Genomic DNA, 21,414 nt, shown 5'->3' on the forward strand with positions numbered 1-21,414 from the left:
ATTCTTTCTGATGTTTACACAACTTTTTTTTAAGACACAGAAATACATTTTCTGAAACAAGAAAAAAGGGTAGATATGGCTGCAATCACTGCATTTCACTCCAAGTTCACAGTAATTGATTACAAAATGCTCATCTTCTCTCCCAAAAGATCAGACTGTTTCAGCATCACAAGCAAGAATACTCACACATTACCAGCCTCTTCTGAAAGAGCTTCTACCCACAGTGTGGACAAAGGAAAGATATGGTGTGTTGAGAACTGTAGGAAAGGAGAAGGGAAACATCACCAGTTACTGATCCATTAACGCGGCCCCATTTTTTTCCAAATGGTTTATTTTTTCCCCTTTGTTTGAGAACTAGGAAAAACTGAGCATTAGGGACTCTTTCCACCACTTTGCTTCAAGCAACAGCCAACAGAAACCATGCCAGCCACACCACAGGGCAATGCAATCAAATGTTAAAAAGACACATAATGTCAGATTTATTTTTACACTATATGAAAAATATGTGGTGTTGTTTTGTTGCTGGCTGCAAGCTGGCTCACCTGAGCATGTACCAGAGCATCATTGAAGAGGATGAACCAGTTCACAGAGAACCTTCCCGCGTGCTGCAGGGACAGGGCCCGATTGCTGCTCTCACAGATCAAACGCCGCTCTGGCTTCCGCAAGGAGTCCTGCAGGGAGGTCAACACAAAGTGACACAATCCCACTTCTCACTGACTGTGACTGAAGGCTGGTGCTTTAGTCTTTCACAGTAAAGCTTTCCAAACCTTTCCAAAGTAAAGAACCCTACAGCAACACCAGCTGGAAAACACAGCAAGTGCAACTGGGACAGCAGCATCACTAATAGACACAGGCACTAAGAGCAAGAGACTCAAGCTGCAGATGGACCAGAAATGATCACCATACCGTCATTTTCCCAGGAAAGGTCTTCCAGAAGCCAAGGGTGTATTCTGCTTCTTTCATTTTTCTGCTAAGATGGACAGCAAGGTTCTCATAACATGAACTAGAATCCTGCAGCTTCTGGTATTCTGGAGATGCCTGTAGGGCACAAGGTAAGGCAGAGCTGAGGGTGCTGCTGATCCCCTGTACCAACACCACCAACCAAGCTGCAGCACAACTGCTCATTTCATTAAATCTGCACTAAGGGCATAACAGTTGGTCTGGGTAATAAGCAGAGCAGACAGTGATTTTTTTGGTCACGTGTTCTGTTAGTGTCCTGATAGTTTTTAAAAATCACAAGAAGGTCCCTGAATGTTACAAGGAGAATGATTAATACACAATTGCATGATCTACTTTCTTGCAGCTTAACAACCTGTCCCAGAAGTAGTGCTCATAATTGCAGGAAAAATACTCCAAATTACTAATTACAATATTGGGCTAAATGTACAAGTAGTTACTGTGCCTGTTTAGTCATCTTTTATTTCAAAACAAAGTAATTATACACATCTAAATGGGTGGTAAAAGTCTACCTAATATATATGTAGTGTTTTTTGTAGAGTATTACAGCCAAGGGTAGCTGCAATGATGCCAGATGAAACTGAAAAGCAACAGGCAAACATCAAAACAATGTATTTGCAATTAAGCACTCAGGCACACAAACAAGCTCTGGCAGAATAACGAGTTTCTACCTGTCATGTGATTTGTGCAGGTGGTGTAAGATTATGCAAATAAATCTACAAGATCTTCCCTGCAGCAAATACAAGTTTGAAGTAGCTCCTCTGAGGAATAAACTGGTTTTAATTACCTGGCATTTGCTTCACACAGTTACTTCCAAGCTATAAGTTTCACGTGTTTATTTATTGCACTATAGATAGAAAAACCATCCTACCACTTCAAAACACGTGGCAAGCTTTAGCAAAGTTCTGGCATAATTATGAAGTCGTCCAAATGGCATGAAAAACAGAGCATTCAAAACTTCTACTAGCTGGAGGTTTTCCTCATTCTTCTCAGACAGTTTCTGTAACAACTCCTGGTTTTTACTCAAGAAGTCCCTAAATGATGGGACCATTGGGAAACAGAGGGATGAGAGAAGAAAAAAGACATTAAGACATCAGTGATGTTTTATGTAAATGAGCCCAGATTTCCCCTTTTTGAATTATCATAAACCAATAAAAATTGTAAGGGCAAATGCACACTGCTTATTCATCTATTTACAATTTAGTTTGAGGAAGTACAGCAGTAAAGATATGTAGCTAAAACTGCAACACAAGACTTGTTTTTTACTTCTAATTTCATATGCTCAGTCATCAAATTAGCTGAAGGAAGTTGACTATGTTGCTCACTTGGAGTATAACCAATTGCCTTTTTCCTCTTTACCACTTGATGAGTAAAGAACAAACAGGTGGGAAAGACATCCCCATTGCTTTTAGAGGAGTAAGTTTCTAATGCTCTTGATTCATGCAAGAAGGCCTGAAAGAATCCTAACTTTGCTCTAGTGCACTTCCCTGAATGTACTGAAATAATTTCTTCTCCCTCTGTTGTTCAAGGCAACTGAGCAGTTCTTCCCCTAACTACAGAAATTACATCCTTCCCTCAGAGAAAGATAGGAAATCTGTTCAATCCTCAGTCTGATTTCCAAGAGGGAGAACTAATCTAGTTCAGAGAAGAAGAGGGAAATGATTCTGAAGACAATACATTAGCACACAAACCCAGGATTTCCTCATTAAAAGGAAAGCACACCTATTTTTCCCTCTCCTTTGCTGTAGGTGTGTGCTCACCAGTGCTAGCACACAGGACAGGTGCACTGAAACACATCCAGCTGGCAAACAGTTAAACCACAAGTTGCAAGAATCAGCTGAGGCTGAGAAAGCAGGCCCCAGGGACAGCAAAACAAATCAGAGTTCACAGCAGACTCCCTAAGAATGCTACAGGATTAGTGAGATGCCATCTCACACTAACTACTGTGCCTTGTCCAGGTCTGCTAGTGGTACTTAAGAACTCTGTCACTGAACAAGCCTTAGGAATAAAGTCCTCCTTTGAGAGAAGACTGTTTTTCCTAATTTTAAATTTATGCCTCTGGACAGCTTGATATTTTTAATTTTGAGATCCTCACATGGAGGTTTCTCTGTTGAAAAGCATCAAATAATAACAGACAACACTCATTACAGCTTGTCTACTCTTTTAGAGGACTTCTCAAAAACCTGCCAACTATGGAGACTTCCATTGAAGCTGGCACCTTTTTTAAAGTCAGGACTACATCTAATGCATTCATGCTGCAGAACATCCATAAAAGATGGGCTGACACCATTAACCATTTACTTAAGACAGTACCCCTCAGGGAAGGAGTGGCGGGAAATTCATCATTAGCAGCAAAAATATTCTTAACTTTCCTTTGCAAGAAGCAGGACAAAACTTGCACACATCTCTTCCCTGAAGTGTTATTTACCTAATGAGACCCTGGTTGCAGTAGGAGAAGCTGTGACACCCAGCAGTGACAACTGATGTGATGAATTCAGCACTGGGTGATTTCAGTATGAATTATAAACAAGCTTATACTTGAACTAAGATTTCCTCTGAGTCACCCTTAAATTCCTGACCAATGAAAAAAGATTCTCGGTGTCTCTCAGCAGGGTGATTCTGTATTTAGACTTTGCAGAATCTTCTTCGTCCTAGGTACCAGCATTTCCAATAACTTCCAGTCCCATAATTTACACTGCATTCAAAGCGCTCCATAAATGTTAACCGAATTAGTCCCAGTTATAGAATTTGTGAAGAAAAGGCAGCAATTCCACAGACAAATTAAAAATTACCCTCTGTACAACTTTTTCAAAGCACTAGGGTGAGAGACCCAGCGTGATTACTTTATTTCCTAGGCAAAAACTCTACAGAAATAAGAAAAAAGCTTCAGGATCTGGAAACCTCAACTGTACTGTCTCAGGCCTTAAAATACAATTCCTTCCTCACATTTACAGCATCTATGCATGAAATAGGGCAAAGAAACCTTGAGAGGCAGAGAAGATGCACATGCAGAAATATTTTTGCATCATTTTAAAGCACTTCCATAAACTTAAAGAATTCAAATGAAATTAATTCATCTAATCTACTGGAGCTAATTTTCTTTGGTATTTTCTTGACAGCAACATTTGAAAGAATAAACACTAACACTGAATAATGATGAACATTTAACCTCATTTATCTAAAGTTTTAAAAAATCGTGATCTGAACTCTGTTTCTTTGAAGGACCTCCCAATAACAAGCTTGTTTTTCCTCCTTTCTCCACCTTCAAGATGAACTAAATGAACTCAGCAGCATTTTAACCTAAATTCTTTATCACAGTTAAGAGGAGGTAGCTTTCTCTTTATTTGAAGGAAAAGGAATTAGTGTACTTAAGTATGCTGACAGCAAGTCTCTGCATGGTCATTACTACACACATACACTCTCCATTCTTTACAGTTAATTGATAAAAATGTTCAAAAAATGGTAAAGGTTTGCTTACATTGCTGGCTTTGCAAGGAGCATAAATCCTCCCATTACGAGGAAGTTTGTTACTGAAGTACAATACCTAATATAGGGAAGAAAAAGATTTTCAATTAGAAAGTGAAAACATCCCAGAAAGCAGCAACTGTTGAAATGTTTCTGATGACCTCTGTAATATCTTTTACTACACAAGTTACACAGTACTTGAGCAATACTCTGTTACTGAACACTTGGCATTCACCTTCCACATGGAGCACTGAACATGCACTACTACACATTTCTGCTGCCATTAGCACAATGCAGAGGGCTTACTTAAATTTTATTTTTGTTTCTCTCAGATTTGTACAGAATAAACTACCTGTTTGAACCATTTAGTACTACTAGCTTCTAGTTTGAACCATTTAGTACTACTAGCTTCTAATTACAATCAGGATTGAAATTTCAAGAGAGGAATTTTCTCTTTTCCTGCTATTCAACATTCTATGACTTCTCTCCACCATCATTAGAAAAACAAAACAAAACCACATTTCTCCAAGGGAAGAGGTCTCTGCTTAGCCCATTTAACAGATTATACTTGTGTTGCCTGACTGATCCTTGAAAGATACTCATGGTGTAACACCAAGGCTCTGATGCCATACACATAAAAACATGTAAGCAATAGGGAGCAAAGGGGGAGAGCAGAAGACAAGCAGTAATGAGAACAGAGATTAGGTACTTCAGTCTTTGAGGAAGAAAAAATTAAAACCTTCTATTCTGAGTAATGAGAACCAATTTTGAAAATCTAGGTTACAAGAAAAATTCAAGTTGAAGACTAAGTAAGAAAATGAGAAAACACATATTTAGAATTATGAACAATCTATATGATAAAGATGGAAGCTTCTTTTAGGGTGATACAGCATAAGTTTGTCACTAACCTAGCAAAAACGTTCTTGGTTGTGTCTGTGTTCAAAAAAAGTGCAACTAGTTGTCCATCAAACTGCTACTGCATAACAAAGTTGACAACTACTGCATAACAACTGAAGTAGATAATCTCAAAATTTTGTTTCCTTAGATATTTTCAGATATCTGGTAACCAAGGCTACATTCAGATACAACACTTTTAAACTTTCTGTTAAACCATTATTTTTCACAAAAAACTGTAATTATTAAGTATGATGAGACTTCTGTCACATTTAAATAAAATTGTCCAGAAACTAGAAGTTACTGACGGGAAAGACAGAGAACAGGCTGACTGCACAGATCTTCTCTCCCAAATGCATTAAGCCAATAAAAACAGTAACTAGGAAAATCCAGACTTAATTCTCAGTACTAAAGCAGCTCCAGCTTTTGGGTGACAGGTGTAATGTCAGCTGTTTAGCAGGCATGAGGACAGAAGAATTTTCATCTGGAAGACAATCTTTAGTTAATGACTATTGAAAAAGCATTTTGTAACCTCAATAAACCCCACAGGTAGCTTGAATTAGCAGCCTAGCAATGGTAAGTCTTATCACATTATACTACAAGGTTCTTAATAAGAGATGAATATTTAGGCTTATAGGCAGCAATCAAAGAAGAGTCTGTACCCAGAGTTTTACACAAAGGAAGGTGAGGCTGTTCATGTGCTCCACTGGTGAAGACTGGGAAATACATCTCACTACAAAATGAATCCATTTGTGTAAAACTCCACACATTTCTAAATCACAACAATGCAACAGTCACATAGCTTTCCTTGTGACCTACTTTCCCTTAACTCAGGGCTTGTGGCAGTCAGTAGATTAAGCCTGCAGAGACTCAAGATGAGAGGGAATTGGATACTTGCTCAGTGTAACTATCCAAAAAGAGACTGGAATGCTTCAGGATGGCCAAGCTCCTGGCTTCTTTTACTCCATGAAGAAAACTACTTAAAGAAGCTCCATGTTGACCAATGAGATAGCACAGCTTGCTGAACCTGCTTGCCATTTCCTGCAACAACTGGATTGTATTTGCATTGCCCAAATTATCTGTAACAGACCAGAAAGCAATTTAGCTTACCTTATGAAAGAGCAGCACCCATTAACAGAGAGAATCTCAACATGGTGCTGTTTAGATGTTTTATCAACACTTTCATCTCATGGATACATTATCCAGAATCAGAAATTCAACAGTTTTGGACTAAATACAGATCAAATAATGAAGGTATTTCAGGTGAAACCATCAGGAAAGTGCAAATATTAACAGAATGAACACTGTCAAAATGCAACTGTCTTTCACCTCTTCATCCAAACAGGGGAGAAAGCAAGAGCTTAATTTTGTCTTGAAAATATCTTATTAGGTTTAAATTTTGCATAACAGAAACTGTAGGGGGAACAATATCAAGGAAAACATTAAAATAAGGTCTTACCTAAACCTAAAAGAGGTCTAAGAACCTGAGATTTGATCTCACTCAGTCTGAAATAAAACCTTCTCTCAGTAGCAGCCAACTCATGCAAACTGGCAATATATCCCATTACATTTTTGTCAACTAAGGCCAGACAGTTGTCACCACCAGCTATCACATTGCTTATGTACCCTATCTGAAAGATGAAAAAGAGAAAAGAAAAAACAGCAGCTTTAATGTTTTTCTTTTTACACCCCAATTTAAAAATAGAGTAATGCAAATAAAGCATATTTTGAAGAGCTAAGTGGTAGTAATTGATGGTAAGCATTAATTACCTTCAGTGACAAACAACCCATTCAATACAGGAATGACAAAAGTTGAAGATACATTTATAGCCACTGCTGTTCATTTTCCTGACTCTGACAAAACCAAAAGACAATAAATACATAAATCACCTTTTAAGGTGGCTCATACAACCATTCCATGTTTAAGAGACAGTGACCTTCAATTCCGTACATCATACATTTCTTCTATTAAATACAAAGAATACAATTTATTAGAACTATGACTGTGCTCTAGACAGGTCCTTTCTGGACCCAGAATATGCCAATTTATTGATAAGAGTCCAGTTTATTGATACTGCAATATTCCTAATAGTAGTACTTGCTTTCCACAGTAGTTCAAAGCAGAATTCTTATCTAGGGTCAGCACAAGTGCCACTGATGCATTGTGGTGCCTCATGAATTTTGGCTCACATGCAAAAGTGAGTAATTCAGAGTTTGAGCTCTACTTTTATTTCCTTGATTGCTAAATAGAGGATTCCTTTGAATCCTGAGCCAAAGAAACACTGAGCCAAAGTTGTTCTACAGGCAACCAATTCTTATATGCAAGAGCCTGCCAGTCACCCTTGAAGAGAAGGGAATGGCTAGCAACAATCTTACAGAAGGCATACAGGTGTGTGTGTCTGCATGCACAGACATAGACCCGGTGTCTAAGTCTCTGTCCCCCCTCAAAACACTTCCCAAACAGCTTTTCTGCTCAATTTAGGGAAATGGCAGTCATACCCAGAGGAGCTAAGGCAGAGACACTCTCTACCCTCACAATTCCCTTTTTGTTATCTTAAACTCATGTTGGTTTGAAACCATACACAAACTGGAAGAGGACATGTAATCACAGTTCACACTGCTACCTCATGCCAACCTCAAGGCACATGTAAGATTCAGCTTCATGAAAAAAGCTGTGAGGGGCACCTCCTGTCTCCCATTGACATCAAATGCACATTTTTGCTCAGATCCCCCTTTGCACTCATGTGAAAGGGAAGGGTAGGAAAGGAGAAGGTGCAGAATTCATGGGGACCTTCTGCCCAGTCACAAACAAGAGGCAGAATGGAGTTACAGAACAGAGCAGCCCGCGGCCTCAGCCAGTTGAGAGACAAGCAAGTGAAGAGCAGTAGCAGTGAAGCCTGGACACAAAGACTGGTGAAGCAGAGCACAGTAAAAGTGTGCATTTCTGCAGCACACACAGACGGAAGGAAATGGATTAACACACTAGAAACACCTCCTTGTCCTTCACACAGAAGGGAAGGCCAAGAAACAGGCAGGGGAGAGAACAATACTAACTCAACCTCCCCTCTGCCCCCCATCCAATGTGCTCCTCGTTTGACTACTAGGAACCAACCATGTGGCTTGACACCCTTACAGCTCATCAAGCCACCCGCACCGTGCTGTTTCAGAGCAGAGCACCAAGTATGATCTGTACTGACTTAAAGGAAATAACACTCACCTTACTACAAGCTACTAACAAAACTGGACTCTTAGTACAGCTATTTTCATTCAAATTATTTTCTGTTGATGTCTCCTGGCCACAGTAATATAATCCAGGCTGGAAGTCTTTCTCATCTGCTAAGAAGATAGAATAATCTAGTCCTGCTGCTGTAGTCCAAATACCATCACCGCACACCTAAAATTCAGGAGGAAGGAAGACATCAAAAATCATCACCCAAAGCTGGAAGGAGAGAAAAGTATGTAACTCTTCTAGTCACACATGTACATAATACACCTGCCAAGACAAACTACTGCAATAACCAGCCAATTTTTCAGCTTCAGTGTCTCATAACAAATAAACTCTTAGCACATATACTGAAAACTCTTTCCAGTTTTCTTTCTAATGGCTGATTTTTTTTGCCTTTCAGTTACAAATGAGTTTTATTTTTAAATGGGCATCAAGTCAGTTTGATTAAAGTGGAACACTATTCTCCCCTCTACATTTAACTAGGATATCTATATAAACTTGGGAGACAGTTAATCTGCTGTACATTAATTTCCATAAGGCCTAAGCAGAAAAATTATGCAGCTAGCTTTCCATTAAGATGAGCACTAGAAAACATGGGAAAGGCTGTGGTCTAACCCAAAAATTGTTACTTTGCTATTCACTCAATGTGGTGAAAAGTTCAAAACAAAGAGAAAACCCACTGCCAAAATTCTGCAAAGCTCTGGAAATAAGGAAACGAACAACAAATGGGGCTGTGGTCCAGCCAAGCTAAAAAAACTAGAAACAATTGTTTAGAATAAAAACAGAGTTCTGAAGTATTCAGAAGTTTCAACACTGCAACATCAATATCAGAGAAATCAAACATAAGGTAAAAGTGAAATCTGATAGGAAGATACAACAGTCACATTTCTCAATTCTAGAACTTCGCTGTGGTCAAAAACCAGAGGAAGTCTGTGAAAATGATTTCTTGGGTAGATTTTCACAAGCTCACCTAGAGATCATTTCACAGCATAAGCCAAAGAAAATCAAGGGCTCTATTATTAAATAGCACATAGATCCATGAACAGGTCCTTCTCAAAATTATTCTGCATTCACTTGTACAAGAAGAGACCCTAAACTGAAAGAAGAAAACCACAGAAAACAAAGTACCTTTGCAAGACGAGGGACGGTTGTTGGGGAGTTCAAGTGACCAAGCTGGCCAGAGATATTACTGCCCCAGGAATACACCTGCAAGAAGCAGTGCTGAACATCAGAACGTACATTTCTATACATGGAAACATACTGAACTGTGGTAGTACAACACATCAAGTGCAAACACACAAGTCAAGGCTATAGGAGTCATGTACTGAGAAGCATTTCCTTCATTTTCACTGCCTTCCTACATTCTGAGATTGTCTTCTCACATTCAGAAATAGAATGCATCAAATCAACTCACAGCAATCTTTAAACATAATGTTGATGGTACATGCAGAACTTGGGCAGAAATACAATTTACATTCCACAACACTTCCATGCTGCCTCCCACAAACAGGAACAAAAGTTTAGAAGCAAAAAAAACTAAAAACTAGAAAAGACCAAACATGATAATTATGTCAGAGAAACAATAAATGGTAACAGTGACTTGTACCTGGGATTTGGCAGTGAGTGCTAAGGAATGATGGCCACCAGCAGAGAGGTGAATCACTTCCTTACCATCAAGGCTTTTCACACACAGTGGCTGAAGCCTGTCATTCCCCAGAACCCATAAGGTGAGGGAAGAGGGGTAGAATGTGGGAAAAAGAAAAAATATTATCAGAGGTACTGTTAATGTGGAAACACTCAAGGTTTTATTTGCTTCCCCAAAACAAATTAGAAAAAACAAAGATATGTGGAACCTTCTGGCAATAAACCAGCTTAGTCAAAATGATCAGGAAGGGCAAAAGTTGATGACAGACCTCACCCCAATTTGGACAAAGCCAAAATATCATCAAAACTGTTACTGATTACAAAGGGTAAAATTGGAATTGATTGATGCTCAGTAACAATACAGCATAAAACATGTGACTTGGAGAAACTTAGATCACAACACCTGAAAGAACAAGCAGACACTGCATGGCAGATGTTTAAATTTGAGAAGCTGAGAGTGTTCAATACTCAAAATTTTCTAGCAATCTACTGAATAAAAAAATATTTTTCAAAGAAATCTCACCTTGGCAGAACATCACCATGCCCTAGCTGTCCTTCCTTGCCCTTCCCCCAGCTCCACACCTCTGTTCTTAGAGAGGGCAAAAGAGCATCAGCTTCACCACTGTAGGTTGGAGTCAGAGCCACAGTCCTCATTTTTGCCCGTCCTACCTTCCGTAAGAGCCTTGGGGAAACTGAGCAGAGGCAAGAATGAGAAAAATTTCTGATCATTTTGGTAAATGTATCACTCAGACTGTGCATTACACAGTAACAGCACTACTTAATAGCAAGTGATCAAAACTTCTTGAAGCAGTTTTAATTCAAGCCTGAGAACAAAGGTTGACAGGCAAGACAATAGGTTATGGATACAAAGAGTACCACAGATGCTAAAACCAGGTAGATATCAAGTAGTTTTTACCATCTTCAAAAGTATAGCAGACATATGAAAACCGTGCAGTTATAATGAAGCAAAGGAACCAAAACAAACTATACATTAAAGTGTTCTGAAAAAAAATATATCCTTGGAGTGAACAGAAGACTTCAATCCTTCCTAAACCTCCCCTCAAATCCAAGATCAATATAGAACTAAACCATATATACATTCAGAGCAATTAACAGCACTAAATTCTGTGAGGGAACAAAGTCATTAACTTTGAAGTTCAGCAGTGGGAACTGGAATACTTATAGGTCTCTGGCTCAAAACCAGCTCAGTGCAGTGCAGATTACAGACCACAGATTTTTATCTTTGGCTACAAAACCACCATGAAAGATCATTTGGCAATATGACTCCTCCAATGTGCTCACTTTACCTTATTTTAACAAGAAAGACTATTTGTAGACCCACTGTTTTTCGTTTTTTTAGCATGCAGTATCTGCTAGTCTTCACTCTCTCCACTGCTTTCAAGCCTTAAGGTATCATTTAGAATTTCATACACACCTTTGAGAGATCATTGGATTTGTGTTTAATAAATATTTGGGGTTTTTTTCACTTACAAACCTCCACATTATTATAAGTTTTCCAGTGTTTTTTCCCCCAACATGCTTGTTTACCTTGTGACAACAAGCCAGGCAGGGAAAGCCTTCGACTCCCTCCTTCAGATTCCTCTTCTCTAATATCTACTAAACTGGAACTCTTCTTCCCCTGCATGGATTCCAGCCTGACTTGCTCTTCTCGACTGTCCTTCAGAGCTTCAGGCCCCGGGGATCTGCTGCCTGACTGAGATCCCGGCTCACTCGAGGATGTGCCATAGAAGTTCATGACTTTCTTCAGGGACAAGGCTCCAGCCTCGTAGGTGGCAGCAACTCTGACCCCAACTGCTGAGGCACACGAGGCCACCAGGCTGTTCAGGGTGGATGTGCTGCTACCCGGGGGGCCAGGGATACAAGCACTGAGCTGCTCCTCTTGAGATGGCTAAAACCAAAGGGAAGTGGGAAACTATCAGAGCAGGCAGCACAGTAGGATGATGATACACATTCACTATTCAAACCATGGGCCAGACTGAACACCATATAGTATCTATTATAGATGTTTACTGTAAATTATAGATGTATTTTAACTGTATATAATATAAATTATCTAAGTTTTTTGTGCTTAGGTGTACATCTATTGCTCAGAACGATTTTTTAAAGGTAGCACCAAGCACCATTTCTAAAAGGACTCAGCTTTGTCTGTTGCACCTGCCTTGTAGCTCATCTGTAAGAGACTGTAAGTCTGCGGTTTTTAAATACCAACAAAAAAAGGATCTTTGCACACAAATATAAGAAGGGATATAATGTTAAGCTTACTACCAACTTCTCTGCCCCCAATGAAAGTGCATCCGTGAGCACGCTCCATTTTGAGAGAGACAAGTTCTCTTTTCAATACGGTAAAAGGTAAACAGCAATTCATGGATTCATTTTGCAAGGCCTATCTTAAAACCAAACTGGGCTGTGTCTCCTTACACCATTGTTGTATCCATATAAAGCTTAGTCAATAACCATCAGGTCACACAAGGGACAAACTGACTGAAGGCAATTATTAGCCCCAGCACACCATTACCTGTAATTGCCTGACCCACCAAATAAACAATGCCCAAAATGACCTCTGACAAATAGTTTGAATATTAAAACAAAGACAGCAAAGTCCCATTTTCCCATCTAATGCACAGTGGAAAATGGTATTATTGCAAGTACTACAGCTCATTTTCTTCTGCCAAAATAAAAACAATCTTTGATTTTAAAGTTTAGGTTAAATGACTGAGATTGGTTCTATTTACTTCATTCTATTTCTAAAAGGTATACCTAAGCAAAACAGGAAGGAAAACTTCTTTTGTGTAGGAAAGCAAGGAAAAATGAAGGATTTTACTAATGCTGAAACGTTACATTAGACCTCATCTCTGCTCTTCACCTTTATGTCAATAGTGGAAGATTCAGTGAATCAATTCCAGTCTTGATTCCTGAAACTGTGCAAGGAAAACAGTACTCTGGAAATATGCCAGGAACAAGGAACTGAGAAAGGAAGCATGAAACTATGTGTTTCAGTCATTTCTCAATGCTGGAGCTCTTGCAAGAGTCTGAGGAGCCCATAACTGCTAGAATGCATTCATAATAGCAAAAAGCAAAAGGAAGAGCAAATGTATTTACACAACATTCATTTCCCTAAAGGAAGTTTTTCTCAGAGTAAAAAAGCATAATTTGCTGAACTACTAAGTTACTGGACAGATTTTAAAACTATGTGGTTTTGTTGCCATCAGAGGCAGTAACAAAAATCAATTATTTTTTAGGTATTGTGAAATTTATTTCCCAGAACCACTGTGGAGAATACTTTACTGCAACTACTAAAAAAGTAAATAAATTTATGTCTGCACAACACTTTAAATGACAAAAGAAATTTTCAGTGTCAGTTTTGCAAATTAGGCCACAGAGCAGCAGGGCTCCTCACAGGACAGCAGTTAAGTAAGGACTGCCAGACTGCACTGTGAGACTCTGGATTAGTTTTCTGTCTAGTAACTTTTGGGTTCTATCTTCTTCCCTTTGCCTCTAATTACATTTTCTATTTTTTTTTCCCCTCTCTAAAAACCAGAAAACAGTATTTTGTTAGGGAGCCACAAAGCTCTTAAACCATCATGTCAAGCATTTTCTGAAGCTTACTAAGAGATGAGTACTTGACTGTTCTGCTATAGCATCAAAACAGTGTTGTTAAATCATTTTCCACACTGCAGAGTAGTACTTACACATCTCCCACCACTTACGAGTTTGTGCCACCCCTACATTATTACCATTAGAAACCTTTTGGTCAAACCTTTTAGCAATCTGCAATCCAGAATTTTAAACTGATTGAGAAATTAGATGGATTTGTGAGGGATTTGTTCCAGGTACAGAAATTAAACCTTTACCTTAAAGGTAAATGGGATGCGTACCAGTAAGATCCACTGAATCTTTCTGCCCCACACAAATGGAAACCCATGCATCAGGAAACAGAGCATGGAAATTGGCTTATGTGGTTCTGGTACTGCAGACCATGAGGAGGAGAGATTAAAGCACTGTCAAGGCTGCCCACAATGAAGGCTCACAATTGAACAACAGTGGAGAACAAAAAAATCTTCCACTTAAAAGCTGAGGACCATCAGTGAAAAAGCCACTTGGAAACTATAAAAATACCATAACTATATTAAAGTAAATTTTTCATTTGTAAAAAGAGTAATGTTGTCACACATGCAAGAGAAGTTATTGCAAATTATAACTGTGCTGTGATTTGTGATTAGGTACCAACCTGTTCAGGCTCTGTAGAGATGTTTTTATTCAGGCTCTCATTTAATGAGTTATCTGACAAACCAATTAAGTACTCTTTCCCTTCTTTTTTGTCTGAGAACAGAGTATTTCCTGAACTTGAAATTCCACTATCTTCCCGTCCATCGCTGCTGGAAAGGCCACTTGGTCCATCAGATTCTAAATCCACAAGCCTGTGTTGTTCCACAAGTTGTTTCTGACAGTTTTCACTTTGGCCAGCTGTTACACTTTTGCCTCCAGGGGTGTCCGATGAGGGACAGAAAATGTGGTTTTCTGGCTGGTTATCAGACAGTGCTACACCCAGTGGGCAGCAGTGACTATCTGAAATGATGACATGATCTTCCTTGTCTGTCATGGTAATGAGAGGCTGACTGCAGTGATTGCATCTCTCTGGGATAGGCTTCATTTCCTGCACGGGGAGACATTGTACCAGAGCCAGGCTGTGGTAGGCTCCACAAGCAATCTGGAGCACCACACGTCCTGCCAGGTGCTCTACCTTCTGTGGCTTTGTCACTGGGAAAGTTGTTGTTATGAGGCCGAGCTGGCAGCCACTCCCCCAGGCCCATATCTCTCTGCTCAGCGACAGTGCCAGCGTGTGCTCCTCTCCACATGCCAGCTGCAAAATCCGCACGGACAGCAGAGGGCTGGTTTCAGAGTCACAGATACTGACCAGCTGGGGCTGGGGCACACAGGGCTGATTGGCAGCTGCACACTGGCCAGCAGAGTTGTCCCCCCACATGTACACCACTCCGCTCTCTGTCACTGCTCCATTGTGGAAGCTGCCGGCTGCCACTGTAATTATACGATGGCCAAGCAAAGTACTCTCCAAGACAGGACTGTTAACACATTCCTCAGGTCCTGATCTCCAAGGCAGCTTTCCAAAACTGTAGACCTCTCCACCTGGGAGGGTGGAAAAAAGAAAAACAAATCCTAGTATGAGTGTGAAACCAATTGTTAAACCAATGCAAAAATATGAAGACTGCTTCAGACAAACGGACATGAATTCCTAGCTTAGTCCAAGCTTGGCAAAACTATAGCTATTGATATAAGAAGGCTGCTGGTTGCTCTCTGCAATTGCTGTTGTTAAGTTCTACACCTCACATTAATGTTACCCTGTGCATGCATGCACTATTAAAGTAAGTAATGCTTTTCTGCTAAAAATTCGATTATACTCCAGTCAAGTGAGTTAAGTGGTTTCGTTGGTCCTTTCTAATTTAAGAACATACTAAAGGACATACAAATGCATATGAAAAGCATAAAGTACAGTCCTCATCTTTCCAAACACAGATCTAGTATCACTTCTAAAAGAAAAAAACTTGACAATAACTGAAGATTGTTACTGCCCCAGATCATTACAATAAAAGTGTTTATTACCTTCTGTTAGAAGTAACCCATGATGGATTCCAAGGGCTGCCTGTAACACTGTCTTTCCACTGAGGCCTGGAAGCCTTTCTGGAGTCACAGAGCAGGAACCAGCCTTCCAAACATAGACCAGGCCTCTCTCTTTGGCTCCTTCTGCCTCTTCAGAGCTACAAAGATTGCATGAAATTGCAACACAATCAGGATGAAGTTTTCCATGGTTCAGTAATGCCTCTGTAGGAAAGGCTTGGTAGTTCAGACATTAGCTTTACTTTCAAGCCAACATATTTAAATTACTATTATCAATTTGTAAAGTAAATGCTATTTAAATGAAAAGGTGTCTTCTGTTTGAAACCATAAGCTTTTTTCTCATTTGTACTTGACCATGTACCAATTGCTCCCATTAATAGTGTGTTTAAAACATTACACCTGTAGGAGCTCATCCTTTATACACTTTCATTTCTACCTCTAGAGATAAAAACGAGGTTTTGATTGTTTGGGTTTTTTTCCTTCTTTGTAAATTCTTAATGAGTGTCCCAGATTCAAATGAGCCAGCTATTCAAATCAACTGAATCATGAAAAAACAAATATCCTGAAATAGTATGCAATTATCAGGGCTTGCAGGAGTGACTGTAACTATGCAAACTTCAACACACTGTGGTTTGAATGCTCAGTCAGCAACTTCTCCAACTCAGCACAAAGAAATTCCTCAGAATTTTGACAAGCCCACAGTTTTAACAATTTGCAGAATCCCTTGATTTAAATACAAAAAATTATGTTAAGCATCAATATAGACTTGCTTAAATTAAGACTAGACTTAAACTTAAATTGAGTCATGCTTAATTCCTTAGAATTTTATATAGACTAGACTGTTATCTACTCAGAAAGAAAATAATAGGTTTAGATCCTAATTAGACAACAGCCAAGTCACTCACTCCCTGCATAAATCAGCTCTTGCAGCTTGACGTGAACTTGTGGAATCAAATATATTAAGATGGCAAGGGAAGCTTTGACAGAATTACAGTCTTTGTCTAGAAGAAAAGGCACAAGAAATAAAATGTACTCCAAACCTGTAGCAAACCCATAAAAAAGCTATTCTGATACACAACACTGCAGGCAAACTCATGCAAGTAGCCTTATTCCTGCAGGCCATGGATTTGTTAAACTATGTATTTTGTTAACTGGGGTGCACAGGATGAACATCTTTATGCAATCTGCCTCTGAAACATTCAAGTTAAGAATAGCTAAGAAACCAAATTATCTCTCCTAGCTCCAGTGTCCATCCCAAATATCTTTATTTTTCTATAAAATAGAAAGAAAAGAAAGAAAAAAATTGAAAAGGTGACAGGCTAGAACTCTTCTAGAATTCAAGTAAATAGTCCATAAAGCAAACAGATTTAAAATGCAGAGTCCATCTTGCACTTCAAATACATAGGACTTGTGTTTAGAATAGAAGTAAATTTAAAAGGAACCAATCAAGGAATATATACACAAAGAAAAAAAAAGGCTTAAAGTTTTAATAACAATATAAGGATATTTCACCTAAGATAAAAATACAGATTTTACACAGATGGGCAAAGCACTCCAAAGGACACAAAATTATAATATTGAGAATTTTCATCAACATATTGTACATCAGATCAGTTCAACACCCGATATTTGTGCTTTTATCCATTTAACAGGTCTTCAGAAAACAGTGTAAAACAAATCTGGACAAAAAGATCTGACCTCTACCAAGTGTCTCAGTGCAAGAAAAGTCTACTGGAGGGCTACTGATCCAGAATCAAAATTCACAGGGGCAGGTACCAGACAGGATGTACTGTTCACTTGGGACTGTTACTTTCAAGTTTGTAGCCTGTGGCTATGGCTCCAGAAATTACAACCATCAGCTTAAAAAAGAAGTTGGAGTTGTAGCAACTTTAGTGTTCCAGACACAACTGAAGCGAAGATAATAATCTTCCCTTTAGTGGAAATTTTAGTACAAGTTACATAAAGAGTATGCTGATATCACCTAATTTTCCAGGATGGCCATGAGCTGCTCTATTCCAGGGAGCCTCTATGGTTTCACCTAGCTGCTGATTCTCACCTTCTTTCCTGTGAGTCCATCTGTCAGTGGCAGCACTCCATCACCACCAAATTGCTCCTCTTTCAAAAGGAACAATATAATCTTCACAAACTGAAAAACATAAAAACCAGCTATTTAATCACAAAGAACATAAAACAATAACAACAACAAACCCCCAAAAACCTCCAAAGGTTTAGCTCCTGCATTCAATAAATAAACACTTCCACACTGCCAGAGCAATTCAAGTATTTATATTTAGTTCACTCACACTGAGTTGGCAGACAGAAGCTAAACAGCCAGACTTGTCCTAACTACTCAGCTCACAATGGCTCTATTGTAAGGACAGAATGAACAAAACCTTATTCAAAGGCAAAAATTCACATCAATCTCTCTATACAATTCTCATTACACTACTCAAAAAACACCAAATTGATTCATTTTCAGTCATAAGATAGAATTCAATACTCAGCTAAATTTAAGGTGAACAGATTTGCATGAGCAGAAAATGATTAGGAGTTGAATTTGTAACTTAATTCCTGAACCAAATCACACATCACCATTAGCAGGTGTAATAGTGCCTGGGCAGAAATGCAGAAAGCAGAGTCCAAAACATTTCTTCATGCAAACTGGTAGCAGAGTGCCCATGGAGATAAAGACAACCGTGGAAGGCAAGGGGAAAAAAGTGGCTGCTCTAGCTACAATTTCATCCTTTCAGATTTTGCATTTTGCAAGTTCACCATCGCTCCTTTCCATCCTCATGAAGATAACTTTGTACTACTTTTCTTGGAACAAAACAAAGCTACAGTTAATCTTTGTTTCCTATGAGCTGTTTGGTTTCTTTTAGTATTAAAAGAACTGTGATTTGTCTTGATCTACTGCCTTACTATATGAAGTATTTCAAATTTTAGTTACGTTAATGCATGTGTATAATCACATTTATTCAAAGTTTCACATATAAATGCTTTAGAGCTGTTGCTTTATTATAGTTGTGTCTGATATACACTGTAACAAAATCAGAAAACAAATAACATAGTATAAGAATTAAGACCCAGAATAAGTCATCTGAAGCTTTTGTATGCAGAAATATATATGGCCAGTCATGAATGCAAGAGACAAAACATATTCAGACCTGTAACTCTCATACAGAAGTTTCAGAGCACACTTGGAAACAGTAATCATCAAGTTGATAAATCATTAAAATAATTAACAAAACCTCCAACACTTTCAGTGGAGTGGTGTGAATAATGAATTACCAAGGAGACCTTTACATATAGAAACAACACAGCATACAAACAATTCCAGTCCTTCAGATATAGGACCCTAAAAAGAGTGATTTGGGCTTCAGAGCTGGCAAAGAACAGACCTCAAAAAGATAAAGACTTGATAACATGGTATTGTGATAAGTCATATGCACCCTGCTCTAAAAAAACCCCCAAAAACCAGAGCATACTTTCTAGGAACACAGACACACGAGTCACCAGAAAGGTACTGCTTTCAAGACAGCCTCTCCTTCCTCAACTACAAAACCACTTACAATTGTAAAAGTTAACTTTTAAAATATTAACAAAGGAGTCTCACAAATACAAGGGAACTGTCTTGTGATGCTTCAGCAGCAGAGGTGTTGATGAAACATCAAAGGAAAATGGAAGTGAATTTGGAACCATAATGTGTTCTTGCTCAGAGCAAGTAAATTTAGGGTTTTCTTTAGCCTACTCAAAACCACCTAACTCTACAATTCATTCTCTTGAAAATGCTAGCACCTCACCTTTGTGAAGGACTCTAGCTTCAAATAAAATGACTCAGTGGATCACTGAATCAAAGAGATGAACATTTGATAGAGTAATTGAAGTATCAACAAATATACCATTTACATAGCATATAGTTATTTGAGGTTAAGGAACTGAGGCCTAAAATTCTTGACTTCTAGAATTTATGGACTTTTTTAAGGACTCAAAGAATTTTTTTCATTTTCATGAGCCTCAGCTGCAAAAAAAAGTATTGTAGTTGTCATGAAACCTTCTGATTGTAACAAAATGTTAAAGACAGGCATTTGATTAGCTGTTTTGCAAGATCTCCCTTCAAAGCCAAATTGAAAAACTATTTACATAATTCTTAAGTAAGAAAGCTGCAACAGTGGCAAATTAGAAACTAAGAGCATGATAGATATTCTTTTCTTTACAGAAGCTCATACTTGGGGTTGCATTACCAAGCATTTCTGCATATAAGGGAAAACAAGAGTCAAACTGTCTTCTTTCCACAGATGCAACATATTTAAGGCATTTTGAAATCACTTTCAAGTTCAGTTCAAGTTCTTATTCACTCCTAGGACAGCACAACATTATTCCCATTTCGCAGCTAATGCAAAATGCAAGTTGCTTTGCCACAGCTACAAACTAAGTAAAGTAATTGTAATAGACGGTTTCTTCCTCCCAACAGAAACATGTCGTTTTCCTTGTTTACTCTCACATCACTTCTACATTGTTTCCCTTCCACTAAGTTTACCTGAATTGTTATTAGCTGTAGCACTCATGGAGGTGAACACCCAGGCACAAAACAACCCTGGTGCACGGAAGCTCAGTGTGATACCAGCACCTTCACTGCTCGGCCCATACTTTTCCTGTTACATTTTTCTTTCAACGCTGCAAGTGGAAAGCAGCAAGGAGTGCCAATTACGAAATGGATTTGTGCTACAGACAGATGGTCGCTGGCATGACTCTGATGTCATACTCTCCACTTCCAAAGTTAAAGGCTAATTCTCCAGAAATCCAACGCTGCCACATCGTAACAACTGCCAGGGTTGGGAATGATGTGGAGCAAACACTTCTCTCATTATCATGGACTGTGCTCTTCGCTGACCAGTTTTAAGCAAGCACCACAGATATGAAGGTAACCTCACACTCACTGCTGAACAGCAACTGCTGGTATGCCCCTGACTTTGAGCAACACTAGAACTCTCATGAGCCTCATGTGCTTATTTGCCTTCTAGCCAATAAACACTGCAAATATTTCTACAGCTTTCGTACATGTTTACTTACGTATTTCCAAGCACATTTTTAATACATTTGTTGCATCACATTTAGCAATAACTTGCAGGACCAAGACTGCACGTTTGTCATACAGAATTACCTACTCAGGTTCTGAAGAGGTGATCTCCAAGCTTCCTCATTCAAAACAGAGTTGTCAATATTATTTACTGTTGGCAACTGCGGCTTACATACAACGTGTGACTAGTTAAAGAAGCCCTTGTGTTTTGGTCAGCATTAACCACTGCTTTTAACATTGTGTGATTAAGATCTGCTCAGAACAAAACAGAACAACTGGCTACTGAGAGACAGTAGAGATCCCTTTGGATGAGGGTGCAAAGCTTTTAACGCCAGGTCCAGTGAATACAGGATGGTAGCAAAATAAAGCAGTAAAGGAGCCAGGGAAAAAAAACCACTAACACAGGTGAAAATTATCTGCTACAGCATGCAATTAAAAATTTAAAATTTACAACACTCGTAAAGAGACAAAAAAAAATCTGAATCTCCTTCTGCCC

The 21,414-nt window shown here is 38.9% G+C and overlaps 1 protein-coding gene across 4 annotated transcripts in view; it reads right to left on the bottom strand.

Annotated features, from left to right (window-relative positions):
- ALS2 (alsin Rho guanine nucleotide exchange factor ALS2) overlaps window positions 1-21,414 on the bottom strand; it is a 37,055-nt gene that overhangs the window by 14,720 nt on the left and 921 nt on the right. For all 4 annotated transcript variants that reach the window (XM_054636285.2, XM_077181266.1, XM_077181267.1 and 1 more), the window contains exons 2-16: window positions 17,898-17,987; window positions 15,827-15,981; window positions 14,436-15,352; window positions 11,735-12,095; window positions 10,710-10,878; window positions 10,149-10,245; window positions 9,671-9,748; window positions 8,534-8,710; window positions 6,776-6,947; window positions 6,215-6,395; window positions 4,436-4,501; window positions 1,829-1,991; window positions 907-1,038; window positions 543-671; window positions 187-257 (exon numbers count right to left, since the gene is read on the bottom strand). In XM_054636285.2, the coding sequence (XP_054492260.2) occupies window positions 187-257; window positions 543-671; window positions 907-1,038; window positions 1,829-1,991; window positions 4,436-4,501; window positions 6,215-6,395; window positions 6,776-6,947; window positions 8,534-8,710; window positions 9,671-9,748; window positions 10,149-10,245; window positions 10,710-10,878; window positions 11,735-12,095; window positions 14,436-15,352; window positions 15,827-15,981; window positions 17,898-17,917 (2,888 nt within the window). In that variant the 5' untranslated portion in view covers window positions 17,918-17,987. The remainder of the gene's footprint in view (window positions 1-186; window positions 258-542; window positions 672-906; window positions 1,039-1,828; window positions 1,992-4,435; window positions 4,502-6,214; window positions 6,396-6,775; window positions 6,948-8,533; window positions 8,711-9,670; window positions 9,749-10,148; window positions 10,246-10,709; window positions 10,879-11,734; window positions 12,096-14,435; window positions 15,353-15,826; window positions 15,982-17,897; window positions 17,988-21,414) is intronic.

The sequence above is a fragment of the Agelaius phoeniceus genome, chromosome 7 (assembly GCF_051311805.1).
Source record: "Agelaius phoeniceus isolate bAgePho1 chromosome 7, bAgePho1.hap1, whole genome shotgun sequence".
Taxonomy (NCBI): domain Eukaryota; kingdom Metazoa; phylum Chordata; class Aves; order Passeriformes; family Icteridae; genus Agelaius; species Agelaius phoeniceus.